The 15799-nt window shown below is 45.8% G+C and overlaps 1 protein-coding gene and 6 non-coding genes across 8 annotated transcripts in view; 1 reads left to right on the forward strand and 6 right to left on the reverse strand.

Moving 5' to 3' along the window:
* Positions 1-53: 53 nt before the first annotated feature.
* Trnae-cuc (transfer RNA glutamic acid (anticodon CUC)) lies at positions 54-125 on the reverse strand. The gene has a single exon. It is a non-coding gene; the product is annotated as a tRNA-Glu (tRNA).
* A 415-nt stretch (positions 126-540) lies between these two features.
* Positions 541-612, reverse strand: Trnae-cuc (transfer RNA glutamic acid (anticodon CUC)). The gene has a single exon. It is a non-coding gene; the product is annotated as a tRNA-Glu (tRNA).
* A 389-nt stretch (positions 613-1001) lies between these two features.
* Trnae-uuc (transfer RNA glutamic acid (anticodon UUC)) lies at positions 1002-1073 on the reverse strand. Its single transcript has one exon. It is a non-coding gene; the product is annotated as a tRNA-Glu (tRNA).
* Positions 1074-1144: 71 nt separating this feature from the next.
* Trnae-uuc (transfer RNA glutamic acid (anticodon UUC)) lies at positions 1145-1216 on the reverse strand. Its single transcript has one exon. It is a non-coding gene; the product is annotated as a tRNA-Glu (tRNA).
* Positions 1217-1285: 69 nt separating this feature from the next.
* Trnae-uuc (transfer RNA glutamic acid (anticodon UUC)) lies at positions 1286-1357 on the reverse strand. Its single transcript has one exon. It is a non-coding gene; the product is annotated as a tRNA-Glu (tRNA).
* A 1014-nt stretch (positions 1358-2371) lies between these two features.
* Positions 2372-2443, reverse strand: Trnae-uuc (transfer RNA glutamic acid (anticodon UUC)). The gene has a single exon. It is a non-coding gene; the product is annotated as a tRNA-Glu (tRNA).
* A 6682-nt stretch (positions 2444-9125) lies between these two features.
* Positions 9126-15799, forward strand: part of LOC143360954 (uncharacterized) — a 135178-nt gene continuing 128504 nt past the window's right edge. The window contains exons 1-4 of one of the 2 annotated variants that reach the window (XM_076800168.1): positions 9126-9216; positions 9998-13444; positions 13517-13701; positions 14966-14999. In XM_076800168.1, the coding sequence (XP_076656283.1) occupies positions 9207-9216; positions 9998-13444; positions 13517-13701; positions 14966-14999 (3676 nt within the window). In that variant the 5' untranslated portion in view covers positions 9126-9206. Of the gene's footprint in view, positions 9217-9997; positions 13702-14965; positions 15000-15799 lie in introns of both variants that reach the window. The other variant, XM_076800167.1, reaches the window with a different exon arrangement.

Raw genomic sequence — 15799 nt, forward strand, 5'->3', positions numbered from 1 at the left:
TTTCTCAATTAACATTTTTAACGTTGGTTCTGAAACAGAGAGGAAAAAATAATTTCCGGTACCGGGAATCGAACCCGAGCCTCCTGGGTGAGAGCCAGGTATCCTAGCCACTAGACCATACCGGAGATGAAGTCACTTCTTTTTTTAATTGTTTAAATAATTAAATGTTGTTGCATTAATGTTCGATCATAGTATTTCTTCGATTTTTGTTGCTTTGTATAGAACAGGTTAAGATGTTGTATTGTTTATTGTGCAAGAAGATGAAGCAGTTATTGTTGATAGAAAATACAACAACAATTTACTTTTTACAATAACATTTCATTATAGTTGGAGCATGTTAAAAATAGTACTATTTATTATTCTGACGAAATAGAATCATATTCTCCTTCTCGCATCGTTTGCAGTTCAATGTTTTAATTTATTGTTGGAACAGGGACGTTATAAAAAAACAGCTGCACAAATGATCGTTTTTGTATTGTTCGGTGAGATTGTTTCAAAATTAACAATAGAATGTGTGAAAATAAAAGAATAAAAAAAGATTTCCGGTACCGGGAATCGAACCCGAGCCTCCTGGGTGAGAGCCAGGTATCCTAGCCACTAGACCATACCGGAGATGGAGTTTCATTTTCCTTTATTCATTTAAATATTTACATATTGTTGCATTAATATTCGATCGTAGTAGTTCTCCGATTTTTATTACTTTGTATAAAACAAATTAAGATATCGTATGATTTATTGTGCAAAAAGACGAAGCATTTATTGTCGATAGAAAATACAGCAACAATTTACTTTTAACAATAACAGTTCATGATAGTTGGGGCATGTTAAAAGATAGTACTCTTTATTATTCTGACGAAATAGATCCTATTCTCCTTCTAGTGTCGTCTGTAGATCAATGTTTTAATTTATTGTTGGAACAGGGACGTTATAAAAAAATAGCTGCAAGAATGATCATGCTTGCATTATTCGGTGAAATTGTTCCAAAATTCATAAAAAAAGAATTCCGGTACCGGGAATCGAACCCGAGCCTCCTGGGTGAAAGCCAGGTATCCTAGCCACTAGACCATACCGGATTATGGTTTGTCAAGCTTTTATAGTCGCTATATGAACTTTACCTATCTCGTATGTACCAAAAAAAAAAATTTTCCGGTACCGGGAATCGAACCCGAGCCTCCTGGGTGAAAGCCAGGTATCCTAGCCACTAGACCATACCGGATTATGGTTTGTCAAGCTTTTATAGTCGCTATATGAACTTTACCTATCTCGTATGTACCAAAAAAAAATTTTCCGGTACCGGGAATCGAACCCGAGCCTCCTGGGTGAAAGCCAGGTATCCTAGCCACTAGACCATACCGGAGGTGTTGTTGCTTTTTTATCACATGACCAATTCAAAATGACTGCTTCAAAATTATGAACAAAATTTTCGAAAAACCATTCTTTTCAAAACAGACCCAGACAAAACCGCGGTGGCAATCTTTACTATTGTAAGAAATACCGAGAGGACGGATAACGCGATATAGTTAAATTAAACAAATGTGGGCGTATTGCAAAATACTAAGAATCTGTATTCACGACAACCGTATACGACGACAGTCAGAATAAGAACGTCCTGCTGTCCCAAAAATCCTCAGCCGTGAGAACGCCTTCGACAGTATGCCTCTTTGTTTATGACATCCCCAAGCTGAAGGACTTTCCCTTAGGGAGGGTCAACGCGCTGACAAAAAGCACATGGCCTGCCTCGACCGTTTGCTTACTTCGATTATTTCCAACACTATTTTCTCTGCGATTCCGAATTGCAATCTTTCTCAAATTTCTCTTTTATTTATGTCACCTAGTCGACTGATGTCCCTAACTTCTTATAAATATCTAAACAGTGTGGTCCGACGATAAAGAAGTTATTGTGAGTGAAGGGTGTTGAAGTAGTAATTCGAGCCACAGTTTCTGGAAAATGTCAGTTGACTTTTCATGAGAGAACGACCCCGCCGTATCGCTGAATGGCACTCGACGCACCGTAGACCCTCGCACAGTGAAAGGGGACACGTGATTTATGGATCGGTTTCCAAAGCACAAGGGATTTAACCGCTATATCCTGCCAGCCAGTCCCGCTTTCAGGCTAAACGCTGAAAATTTGTGGGTTCTACCTAATTCGTTAACCGCTCGAAATTTATTATTAGTCGTCAGCTGAACGCTGTCCGACCTACTTCTACCACATTTTTCGTCGCACGAAATGTGGCCATCCATTCAAATTAAAATTATGCATATTTGCCGAAGAATTTACTGCGACAACAGTAGCGATCACAAATGTATTTCGAATGTTAAAAATAAGTAAAATGCATCCTAAAATATCAAAAAATAATGTGAAAAAAGTAATTTCCGGTACCGGGAATCGAACCCGAGCCTCCTGGGTGAAAGCCAGGTATCCTAGCCACTAGACCATACCGGATGTTGCTTCTTCGTGTATTTCATGCCGTAGACTTTCTGTGGATTTGTCAACATTGTGAAACAGTAAATATTTTATAACATTCGAAGTAAAGCACAATTTTATTATTTAATGTTACAGATTTCATTAGATTTTAATATAGTTTCTTTCTGCCAATATATTTCTTTCGGTGGTATTCATCTCATGTCTATCGCTTTCGAACAATTTCAAAGAGGCGGTCATCGTGGTCATAGTGGCAATTAACGGGTTTCAATACAAACTGAGTTAGCAGGGTATGGGCTCGAATGCGTCGCATTGTTTGGATCGTTTGGTTATTCATTACAGACGTGACCTGATTGGATTTTCCCTTCTTGCAATAGTTCGCCTGTTATAAAATATGAAAAATTTGCATTTTGTAACAACATCTCGATTTCAATGAATTTTAATTTTTTTTTTATTAACAGGCTGGAAGCTGCGGACGTATAGTCGTTATAATGTTGACTGGTCAACGAGTGGAAGTGACTTGCGATCCTCAAAAGGTTACAGCCGGTGATCTGTTCCAGGTAAATTATTTAATAAACAAAACCGTTGATACTTTTAATCGTATAGATAATCGATTTAATGGATAATCAACTCAGTTTTTGTTCAATGTGGACATTACCCTGGCCTCAGCAGTCAGTAAAGTCTGGAAATTGATTTTTCGTATAAAGTAGAGAACTATAGATCAATTTTTGAAGATGAAAATTGATGAGGTGAGTCGAAGTTCGATTGAAAGCACGAAGTGGCGAGAGTTTTCGATGGAGAGTGTCGCACGACGATAAGAGATCCAATTTGCTGAACAATTATATTTGAATGATACGTACGTACACACACGAGAAAGGGTGCGAACGACGACACAGTCATAATTCATAAAAATTCATAAAATAAAATGCTCGACAGAGCTGATGTTTCTTCAACTAATTATCGCGGCGACCTATTTTCAAGTTCGCTCGAATACGATTAGAACGAATCGAACCACGAAATTTCGCAATCCACCGATAACTCGTATCTATTTCTAAATTCGTTTTACGATTGGCTGAACGGTTATCCAGAATTATAGTATGAACTACAAGACGCGGGCCGGTTATTCACGAGACCACAAATTCCGGCGTGAACTCAACAGAAATTCTGGCATTCTGCCGAGATTAATTGTTACACACGACGAATCCACAAACCATCAGTTATGCGATATCAACGATTACGTATGCTCGGCGAAACAGGCGTCAATCATTACGGGATATCGCGTTTTCGTCGACCGGTTGCGAATATAATTTCAGAATCTTCCTTTCTCCGTTTCTTGAGACAAAATTAAAAATGTTCTGCTCCAATCGGTGTAACTTCACCTTAGCAACCCAGAAATTTTTAACTTTTCGCTACATAATCCTGTACATCTTGGCTAGTGGATTCCAAAAATCGAAGTTTTAAGGCGAGGAATTCACAGGTTCGAAAGTTATGTTTAAATTTGAGCGATCACACTTTCCTCTGGGGCAAGCTGTCATCGAATAATAATTAAAATATAGAGAATCATATGCTGGATCTCGAAGAGAAGGTACAATCGAAGTTGAAGGTGTAATCTCAACTTTAAACACGCATAACTTTTGAACCAGTGAATTCCTCGCCTTAAAATTTCGATTTTTGGCGTTTCCTTGGAAATATGTACAGGATTATCCAGAGAAAAGTTAAAAATTTCTGGGTTGCCAAGGTGAAGTTTAATCGATCTCCTAATACTTTCGATTGATTTTGTATAAACGTTTTCTAGGCCATCGTGCAAGCCGAAAGCCTGGACGAAAACTTCACTCTCGGCTTGGCCGTGCTATTAGCCGGTGATTTTGCAATTTTACCGCCGGAGACAAAATTGAATAAAGTCGCACCGCCGGGATGGCTGAGCAGCGGCAAGAGTAAAGGTCTCCTGGGTCTGCCGACCAGTTTCATGCTGTACCTGAGGCTCAGGTTCTTTCTACCTTCTCTTCGTGGAATAAGGTATTTACCAGGCGGCCAAAATAAAATTCTACAGCGCATTATTTCCCACCGAACAATCCAGCCTGCAGAATAAACGGCCACGGTTGTTCTTCTCGCACATATTATAATCGTCTATAACGCATGCATAAATACAACTAGAGCAGCGTTGTTTGAATTGTTCACACGCCAATAAATTGTGGGTTATTCGCGCAGGAGTTGGATATCAAAACATCTATTGTATCTGCAAATACGACGATGTATATTGGAGCAACAGCTGGTGTGCCCGTGTTCGGAGTTAATTAATCTAACCGGATTGGCACTTCAGGCCGAATTCGGGAATTACAACGTGAACGTGAGTAAATGGAGAATCGACTGTTTTCGCGGATGTGTACTTCACCCGGTGAAATATCAATGTTTTTGTATCGATACGATTAAAAGAGATAAAAATTGAGATTGGAAAGAGGCGTTGCCAGAATAGGCTGTTTTTAATCTGACGTCTTGCATTCCTTCGTAGGAGCACGGTTGCGGCGATTATTTCCTGCTGGAGCACTACATCCCGGAGTCGTTGATCCTGAATACCGATCCACGCCAGTCGCAGATCAACAGCGGGGAGACAGACACCCTCCGAGCTCGCCTCCACCAAGCTCACCGGGACAGACGGGGTCTGGACTCGAACAAAGCTGAGGAGATGTTCATCGCTCACGCACAGACGCTGGCAGATTACGGGTCCCATTACTACATCGCCACCGTCGACTCGAAGGAGCTCGAGAAGGTGATGGCTCAGCAACGGAAGAGGGCCGCCAGCAAGGATCGGAGTAAGTCGGACGGATTGCACGACGGCACGGAGAACATTTACGGGCAAGACAGAGCTCAGGAGTATCCTCACCGCGGTCGGATCGAGATCGCGCGATTAGGATCCTGCGAGAATCTACCGAAGATCCCGTACAACGGCGACGAGACGAAGCCCCCGGCTCTGACGAAGAGCGCGACCTCGAACGACATCTACGGCGGCCAGAAGACCTCGAAGAGTCGCGTCGAAGCCTGCAACAACAACAACAACAACAGCAACATGAATAACAACAACAACAACAACGCGAATCACAAGAGCGACAAGAGAGAGAAGAGCAAGAAGAAGACGGAGAGCAACGTCTGGCTGGCCATACACGCGCAAGGCCTGAAGCTGTTCGAACGAGGTGGCGTGCCCAGGGAGAGGATCGAGCTGGCTCAGTTTCAGTGGAAAGACATTCAAACGTTGAGCTACAGCAAGAACTGCCTGGTCGTTTACAGCAAAGTCAATGGGAAACGATGCAAGTTCAAACTCAGAATGGACCATCGGAAGTAAGTCCCGCCACGTTAACTCTGTTCACTGGGGAACGAAGGTTAGCGGGTGGTAGAAACACTTCGGGTACTCTCGTGTTCAGTACGTAACGGCGTCAAGCTTAAAAGTATCTTTATGTTTCAGAAGCTACTTCGCATTCAAGCTCACCTCCCTGCATCACCAATTCTTCCTGCGGTTGCGTTCCGAGCTTACCTCGCTTCAAGGACTCGCGAAAGGTGTGTAGCAACGTCTCCAGGTCGATCATACGGTAAAAATTGTGTCGTACGATTAACACGATCGCGTTCGCAGAGTTCGGAGTGCCCGCGACGCTGGAAACGAAGGCCTCGCCGTCGAAGTCGAAGTCTCACGACAGCAAGACGAAGATTGCGATAGCGAACACCGTGAAGAACGCTCAACTGAGGATGAGCTATCCGATGCAGCTCGAGGAGTATCAGAACAAGGAGAACGAGAACCCCGAGAAGGAGGCGAACTCGGTGTCGAAGCCTAAAGATCCTCTTCGCGAGCCCGGCTCCTATTCGTTCGAGGAGGACGCTCTTTACGCGCAGGTGAACGTTCGGCTGGAGCCGGAGGGCGAGTCCCGTGACACGGAAGATGAATCCGAGCGAAGTTTAACCACCCCGAATGAACCCTGCTCGTTGGACGCGAAGGGGTTGAAAACCAACGGGCAACTTTACAGCTGTCCTCGGATAGAGTTGGGAACGGAGACCGAGTGCGGGTATTCCTTGCCTAAAATCATGTCGTCGAACAATGTCGATCAGATAGAGAACCCTGCGAATCCCGAGGAGCTGTACGCGGCGATAAACAAGGTCGGGATCAATCGGAAAGTGGAGTTTCCGGTTCCGGACGAGGTGTGGGACGTGTCCGACGTGAAGAAGTCGCTGCACAAGGTGCGTGAAATCGGTAGAAGTTCACGACACTCGCGTGCAGTTACGAATTGTAGTTTAGAACAGGTGCTCGTTTTCATCAATAGATAATGCAGATTGAAAGATTTGTGAATCAATATGGTAGGAGGATTGAGGAATCCCCTCTATGTAGAATACGTTTTCTGTGTAATTCTATGAATTTTCAATGGAGATTGATCGGCGCCTGTCTGTAGATGAAGACCTCGAGCCTGCCGAATTACGGAACGTCGAAGCAACCGGGTGGTTACCGTACGCCGAGTTTACCGCGGCGTCTGGGTGTGAAAATGGGAACGCGGGCTATCTACAACAGCCTGGCGCAGAAGGACACCGCTCTTACCGACGACATGGAGTCGCTCTCCCTGAAATCAGACGCGGAATCATCGATCCAATCGTTATCCGGCCGGTCTACAGAGTCCCCTTTACCGGAAGCATACGTGCTCAGTTAGTAACCGCTGATCTTACAATTTATTGTAATGCTTATTTTAGGATTGACGTGCAATTTATGTGTTGCAGACGCTGACATCCGCACGGACGACGAAACGTTCCACGTGACCGAGGACGAGTCGATGTCCGCGTCCTTGGCCGCTCGCCTAGAAGAATTATCTTTCGCCGAGGAGCGGATTCTGCAGACGATCAAACTGGAGAGGGGTCATGGTGGCAGCATAGGGCTGCAGGTCACGGAGGGTAACGACGGCGGCGTTTACGTTCAAGCGGTATCGGTGGGCGGTTCGGCGGACATGGCAGGGAACGTGAACAAAGGTACGTTTCCGTGGAGTGTTCTTCCACGCGGCGTTCGCACTAATTCAATGAAAATTTATAGGCGACCGTATCGTGGCCATTAACGGGCAGAATTTATTGCACTTGCGGTACGACGAGGCTCTGAAGATGCTGCAGAGCTCCTCGGACACGATCGAGCTGGTACTCTCGCAAGCCACCTCGCGCAAAAACGCTATCTCCAGGCAGAACCACGAACAAAACGTAGCAGAGAATAATTATTTAAAGTGAGTGTAGCTTATATATTTTTTCCGTGAAACGTTTCTCTCGTCTCGCTCTTGTCTCGTTAAAACGGTAATTATACATGAACGGACGATTGAAGATGTAATCCAATGTATACTTCTCTTCAGTCCTATGAGAACAATTGAGTTGTGGAGGAAGATTATTAGAGATTAGCAGAGATTAATTTTCGAGTGTAGTTGAATATTTTGATGCGCTGGGGCAAGCAGGCTCCCGGTATCCTCGATGAAAGCGTATCTGCTGATCTCCCGGCTGAAGGTTGTCCACGTATTGATTTCAGTGACATCAGATTCGACGTGTCCTCGGAAGCGGATACGTCAAGTGTGACGAACAAATGGCTCGTACAGAGAACCACCGATGGCGCATCGGTCCAAAACACTTCGAGCGCATACAGCAGTGCCGCATCCAGCGCAATGGGCAATCATAATGCGAACAGCGTATACATGAGCGATCTCGTCGATAACAACGCACTTAAATCCGCCAGTATATTGCTTAATATAGAGGACTTCGACGTCAGTAGAACGAGCCGCCAAGTCTTTATTTAGTCAGTCAGATGCTTAATTGCAGGTACCTTGTTTCGCATATTTCGCATATACTATAATTAAGCCTGTTGAAAAGTTCTGCCCAAATTATAAGTTCGTGTTTTGTAAAAATTACATTTATCATTTCTCTTACGTTATCTACCGTCTACCTATTCAAATTAATGTTTAAAGAATCGATAGAACTTTCCTGGTATAATTATATTTATACAATCATCACTTTTTTTTTTTTAAATATTTCGATCAATATCGCGGATTCTTTCATGCACAATAACCGCGAGAGAATATTGTTAAAGCCGTTACGTCCATTATGTCGAACGTGGCTGCTTCGTTCACGTAACCTAATCGAATTGTTTTCATCCATTTAGCGGGTGAAGCCTTGCTCAGAGTTCGGAGCGGCACCATTCGTTACTTCCCTCTATTTTCCAATTTAATGCGAATGGCCACGTTAAACTTTTGCCCTGAATTAGATCATGAAAATGCCTGGCGCGCATGAAACATCGGTAACATTTTACTCTCCTATTTTAATAAAGCATTAGCAGTCGAATTAGCGTAATCTTTAGGCAAGGAAAAATTATGGAATCGCTTGAAAAGTATAGCCAAAAATCGGTATTAAAAGTCATACTCTGCTGGGTAATTAAGGAATATCAAGTAGAAAAAGAAATGATATTTCTTATTCCTTCAGAACCGTCACCGAACACGGAATTTGCATAGCTGAAGTTAGGGGGACTGCGTTGGGGATGACATTTGGAGATGTCATTGATTTTAACGTTCCACGCGGGTCTTCCTTCATTCAGTAGGAAATTCAAACTTGCTCGCGTTACTGAGTCACTGCTATTGACCGCGTGCTGGAGAGGGGTTGGGGGCTCTTGTCATTTGTAGAGAATCACCTTTAGTATACCTCGGACGGTCTAACGCCGGTGACAGTCTCGCGTTTCCGCGTCTCGAATCATTTTGAAACACGCTTGCCGCCTCTGGGAGCCACCCTCTCCGCCATGCACAAATGTAATTACCCACCTATTGAAATTTCAATAATACCCTCGATTCTTTGTTTTCGTCGAAACGGAAAGCTCGGACAGTGGTGATTCTATAAATTCAATCTTGTCGCAGTTCGAATGAAACGCTGATACAGTTGAGAAACATAGTGATTTTTTGGATCGTTTCAAGGGCCAAGGCTAGTCACGTGACTTTTGCAGAGTCAGCAGATCGGCAACTGCTGTACAATTGCCATCAGACTTAAGATCCGTCTTGGTCTTGATCTGACGGTTTTTAAGTCTATGACTAAACTTGCCACATTTTTTGCTGTATATTATGAATTCTGACGCGAGAAAATTTTTCGCTTTCTTTACCAAAGAATCAAGACAAAATATGGCTCAATTTGTAGCTAAAGGTATTTTCTAGTGCGCGCTGCCTTCGATTTCATCGAGAAAACTCGAAACTATTTCTCGCCTATTTTTGTCGGTAACGTGGTCACTCTACCTTACCGCGAATCTAGGGAATCTTGGGCCTTAGGTGGTTCCATAAATAATAGAGTTTGCACGTGAACAAAATGGGAATGTTATTCAAAGTAGCTGGGCTGTAAAGAGTCGATTCGCGTTATTTATTTGAATTATTTACGGCCCGAAGGAACTTAACCTCTAAACTTAATAATTATTTTGTATAATACCCGAGTATTCTCGGGCTTTTAGGTTAAGAGGTTAAATAGAACCGTGTAGGTTTAAGAGATGGCTTGCAGGCACGATCGTAATTGGCACGTAAAGAAATGACCGACCGATGATTATTTCAGGCGCAGAGTCAGCAAGCACACCGCCGGTCCCGCCGCGGCGCAAAAAGCGCAAAGCGAAGTTCGCCGGGACCGTAAAGTCTCCTGAAGGAACGTCACCGACCAGTCGGAAGAAGCTCGAGAGAAAACGTCTGGCCCCTCCACCGCCGCCGCCGCCGCCTCCGCGAGCAACTCGAAGAGTTAAATCATCCCACGTCGCTAAGTGTCACCGGAACGAGGAGGAGGAAGAAGCGATTCCAAACGGTCGGCCAGCCGAAAGGTCGGGGGAAACTTTGAGCAGCCTAAGTTCCCGTCCCGCTGAAGCAAGGGAGGCTGCCGCTAGACCTTCGTCCCGACGGTTCGAGGACACCGACCTGATACCGACTAAAGAAACGAGCAAACAGACCGCGAACGCAGCCGCTTCGAACGAACGCGCGTTTCCTTTGTTCGAGACTTTGTCGAGGCCAGAACCGGACATGTATCCGCCATTGCTGTTCACTCTGCACGATTTCCAGAACGTGATGGCGAACAGCCTGCCGCGCGAAGAGGACTCCAGGACCGAGGCGATCGTTCAGCTGGTCAGCACCATCCGCGATTCCTTCCACGAGTCCTTCGAGCACTCGTTGGACGACGAAGAGGGCGACATGTGCTTCCGCGTCACCACGACCAACCTGCCGTTCGAGAAGTGCCTGGACAGGTGGGGCACCACCTTCGCGGACAACCTCGTCGACGATCCGAATTGCTTCGTCTTCGAGGACTACATCGACAGAAGCAGCAAGCTGAACGTCCGGCGATCGACCGGCCCGATGTGCTACAGCGACTTCGAGGATCCGCCAGCCGTTCCGCGGTTGACCAAAGTCAGATTCGTGATCCAGTCACCGAGTACCTCCACCCCGGACTATGATCTGAGCGAGGACGGAGACGCTGCGGCCAATAGTTTCGAGGATATCGGTCCACTCGCGGATCAGGAAGCTGCCGACGCACCTAACGCTTCCGTACAGCTGACGGAAATCGTGGACAGCGTGGAACTCGAAGAAGCCGGACACGGTGACGAATGTCGGCAGAGCTCTCGCGACTCCGACGAGTTCGGTGACGTACCTTTCAGCACGATTTTGGAGACTCGCGACGACGCTGAGGAGGTCCCGTTCGAATACACCTGTACCTCCATAGATTTAGCCGATCGAGGATCGTCCGACGAGAGCGACGATGCTGCTGCTGCTGCTCCTCCAAAGGATTCTCTTCGTGGCTCGACTTCTCTGGAGTGGCAAGGTCAATCCTTTGAGCCTAGTTGCTCGGTTAACGCGTCGAAGCCCGCGAACGGGCCCGAGACAAGTTTGACGAGATCAGAAACAGAGTCTCCACCCGTTGCTTCTGCGTTGGATAAGGATGAAGAGAATTGGCGGAGGGGGGCGGTCAACGATGATAAAACGAGGGTGTCGGACGCTCCGATTGATTTTATTCGACGCACCGGAGAGCGCAGAGTCAGCGAGGATGAAATGGAACGTCGGATCCAATCGTATTCATCCGAAAGACTCTTCGAGGATGCTAGCAATAAGAGTGTCGAGGACACGGTTCCGAACGAAGCCTTGGATGACGTTGTCGAGCAGAAATTAACGACGGAGAGAGGATTAATCGGTGACCAAGGCGTCGAAGCCGGCGAAGAAAAATTGACAATAAACGGAACAATAATTGAAAATGATCGGGCATCGGTAACGAACGACGAGGCCAGACGCGATTCGTTCTCGAAGAGTACAGAAACTAGCGCGGACGAAACGGCATTATCCGTTGAAAATCGAGATGATAGATCGGAGAGATTAAGCACCGAGTCATTCAGCAAATCATGTCAGGAGTACAAGCGCAAAATTTTCGTCAGCGAATCGCTTCGGAACATTGTCGCTTACCATGACTTCTCGTCGAATGATTCCGAAGCGGAAGATGTAGAAGCCATTGGCACATCTTTGACTAAACCCGGCAGTTCCCTCGAGGAATTGGACGCGAAGGACGCCGTAGAGATCGCGAAGGACACCTCGTTTTCTCAAAACGATTCCGCGAGCGGCGAACCCGTCAGGCGGGCGGTTAGCGTACCGGTGAGCATTCGGAGGAACTCGTTCTTGGAAAACATGCTCTGCGAGGACGAGGCTGAGACATGGACCGGGACGACGAGCTGCAAGATCGTGGCTGCTCATCCGAAATCGGTGATAAACGAGGAACCGATGATCCCTGCGGTCGAGGAAGACAACAAAGTAGTCTGTCAGCTGCTCGATTCGATGAAGACGGGCATGGCGGTCCATAAAGCGTTATCGAGGTTCAAGGACAACCCGAAGAAGATAGAGGCTCCGGTTGCCAAGCCGAGATCGCCCATGATCGTCCGGCCGACCAAGAAGCATGCCGGCGAGGCGAAGTGCGACGTGCTGAACGAATTGCTGTCCAACTTCAGCAACATCAGATTGAAACCGGTAAACAATGAGAAACATGCCGGTGTCGACGACATCTTGCAAGCAAACGAGAACAAGGAGTTTTCTGGAGGGCAAATTCCAACAAAGTCTTCGCACGTCTCCAGAGAGATGAAACTATTGGGCGAATCGTCGGAGAAGCCTGAAAGATTTCGAGCTGAATTCAGCTTCGCGAACGCGTCTGCGAGCGAGTCCGGGTCTCTAATGAATCTCGGTAGGAACACGGAAGTCGTAAAGGTGGACGTGCACAGATCGGATCTAGGCGACGACGAAGATAACGACTCGAGAGCGTCGAAGAGCATGCTCGAGACCCGCGTCGAGACGCGGTGTTCGAGATTCGACGCCGAGAACGTGGATAGCTCCGCGGCGTCTCTGCAGATAGCAGGCTGCAGCGAAAAGACTGACGCAAAGGATCGCAATGACGAGGAGCTCGACGGCCGCGCGCCGGATGACGCCGGCCCGGCCGACGAACAGTTAGACTTAAGCAGGAGAACGGGTAGCGGCGCCAGAAGTGCCATAGCTAGGAGGATTCCTCGACCCCATTGTAATAATAATGACAATAACAGGGCCGTAACACCCGTAGCTGTAAGTGACGACCAATCCCGCGACACTGTAACAATAACCCCCGGTAGAGTTAGAAGCTTCGTGAAGTACTACGAGATTCGGCGCGAGGCAACGACCGACAACGATTCTAAAGCTAACGATAGAGATAAACTAGATAGAGATCAAGTGCCGGGACACCGATCGGTGACCAGCATCCGCAGGGGCCTGGAGGCGAAGGCGATCGGAGCTGAGCCCTACGAATCCCGGAGGGACACCTTTCACGCATCGATCTTGGACGGCGCAGTCGAATCGACCGGGACAAAAGGCGGGTCCGCAATCACAGAGGTGCTCACGGTCGACGAGAAAGATTGGTGTCGATCCAACAATTCCGGTGTCGAGGTAACGGGAGATCCTGAATCGAAGGAAGAGGAGGACACGCTGCAAACGTCTCCCGGCGGTTCGACCACGCATCCCGGTAAGGTTAGAAGGAAGAAGTCCGTGAAGTTTCAAGGTGGACACACTGTGATCGGTGCGAAATGTTCTCAAGATGATGGCCCCGCGGGGAGCTACGCGAACCAAGTCACCGCATCGCCGAGAAAGAGGAAGGCTCCCGACAGACCGATGCCAGCAGGGAATCCCTCGTGTGATACTGGAGCTTCCAAACCCGCCGAGAAGAAGGAGTGGCTGGACACCGACGCCTGGGTTTTCGACAAACGAGACATTGCTGCACAGGTGAGTCGGCATCTTTGCTAACATTTTTGGCAACGTTTGTCAGAGAATTGATCGAACGTCACAGTCTTCGTCGTACGAACTCCTTGGAAGGAGAGTTTGCGGTCTTGGCGAAAGATATTGATCTACGACGGAATCCTTTATACAGGGTGAGTCACCTGTTTTCACCTCAAATATCTTTGTTGGTTTTAAAGATACGTCAAATGTCTTATGGACAAGGTCAGTGAGGGTCACAGGATGCCATAGCAATATTTGTTTCTATGTTATTTCTCTTCTTTTAGTAATCTCAAGGTCACCTTCATTTTTTTAAACCGGTCTAGCCCTTTTAAAACACCTGCGATGATAGTCCCTCTCATTAGGAATTCAGTGATTATATAATCACTCAAGGCCATTCAAGGTCACAGACAAAGGTAACGTAGAAAATGGAAAAAGATTATTTTTGCTAAACGATTATTTTTGTTACTTCGAACATTTCAAACATTTATTATATATTGTACGTTTCCTCTGTCTGTGACCTTGAATGGCCTTGAACAATTACTGTCACTGAATTCCGAATGAAAGTGACTATCATCGTGGGTGTTTAAAAAGGGTGGTCTGGGTTAGGTTTGGATTAAGTATTCTGATCTCATATTTTAAATCTTGTACGTTTCCTCTGCGTGTGACCATGAGTGACCTTGAGTAGTTACAGTCACTGTATGCATAATGAAAGGGACTATCATCGTGGGCGTTTAAAAAGGGTGGTCTGGGTTAGGTTTGGATTAAGTATTCTGCTCTCATATTTTAAATCTTGTACGTTTACTCTGCGTGTGACCTTGAATGACCTTGAACCATTATAGTCACTGAATTCCCAATGAAAGTGACTGTCATCGTGGGTGTTTAAAAGGGGATGGTCTGAGTTAGGTCTGGGTTAAGTATACTGCTCTAATATTTTAAATCTTGTACGTTTCCTTTGCGTGTGACCTTGAATGACCTTGAATCATTATAGTCACTAAATTTCTAATGAAAAAGACTATCACCGCAGTTGTTTAAAGGGGATGGTTCCGTTTAGCAAAAATGGAGGCGAGCTTGAGATCTCTATAAACAATAACATAAATATTTTTATTTATTGTTTATTCAACTTTCTAGGACATTTCACGTATTTTTGAGAACAGCAAAGACATTTGAGGTGCAAACGTCAGGTGGCTCGGCCTGTATACAAGTAATTGTTCGAGGCATCGAAACGGGGAATAATCATACTAAATAAGAATTTGTTTAAACTCTGTCGCAGATACAAGCCGCAGCAGAACGCGGGGAATGTTCAGGTATTAACAGCTTCGTTCCAAATCCAGATACCCCACGCCTCGTATTTTATTGTACTGTATAGTTAAACGTAGTCTCTACAAGCTGTTGTCGTTGGTTCCTCGAGTCTCGGCGAAATTTCACCAGTTTTCAACAATTGAAATTTCAACAATTTCATTAGTTTTTCTGTTTTTTTTTTCGAGCTTTCGTCCGAAGCTTCAACCCAAGAACAGATTTTCTAGTGATTCGCGAGATCGATCTCGAATTCGATTTCGATCGGTGTTCGACTCTGTCACCGAAAATTGAGGAACAATTCGAAGCGTTAATCTGTCGGTCGAAACAATGTGATTTCGATTCGGTAAACGTCTAAACAATCAAGACAATAATTTATTAACACGTTCAAGCGATAATACGTGTTGTAACGCATATCAATCGATCGCTTTGAGAAACGAATTTTACACGCGCATGCCGCACGTTTCAGCAATCCGTGCGGAACGTTTCATTTTTTTTTACTAAAAGTCACGAGGAATTGTTGATCGGTGAATATCAGATTTGCTATTGTAACTGGCTGTCGGGATTTCGAGATCGGAAAAACAGATCTTTCGGTCAGGTGAACCGACCGTGAGCACTATTTATTCGATCCACCGTGTTCGTTTCCATGGCGATTCTCGTAATTTCTTGCACCATTTTGTCCGACTTATTTTACGTATTTCTGGATAATGGGGCCCCGGCTGGATTTATTATTCCCTCGACGAGCATGAGCGCAACGAAAACAAGAAACGTTGCAATTTGCGGGCTTCGTTCGAATCGGCATACTCCTTGG

This window comes from Halictus rubicundus, chromosome 14, assembly GCF_050948215.1.
Source record: "Halictus rubicundus isolate RS-2024b chromosome 14, iyHalRubi1_principal, whole genome shotgun sequence".
Classification (NCBI taxonomy): domain Eukaryota; kingdom Metazoa; phylum Arthropoda; class Insecta; order Hymenoptera; family Halictidae; genus Halictus; species Halictus rubicundus.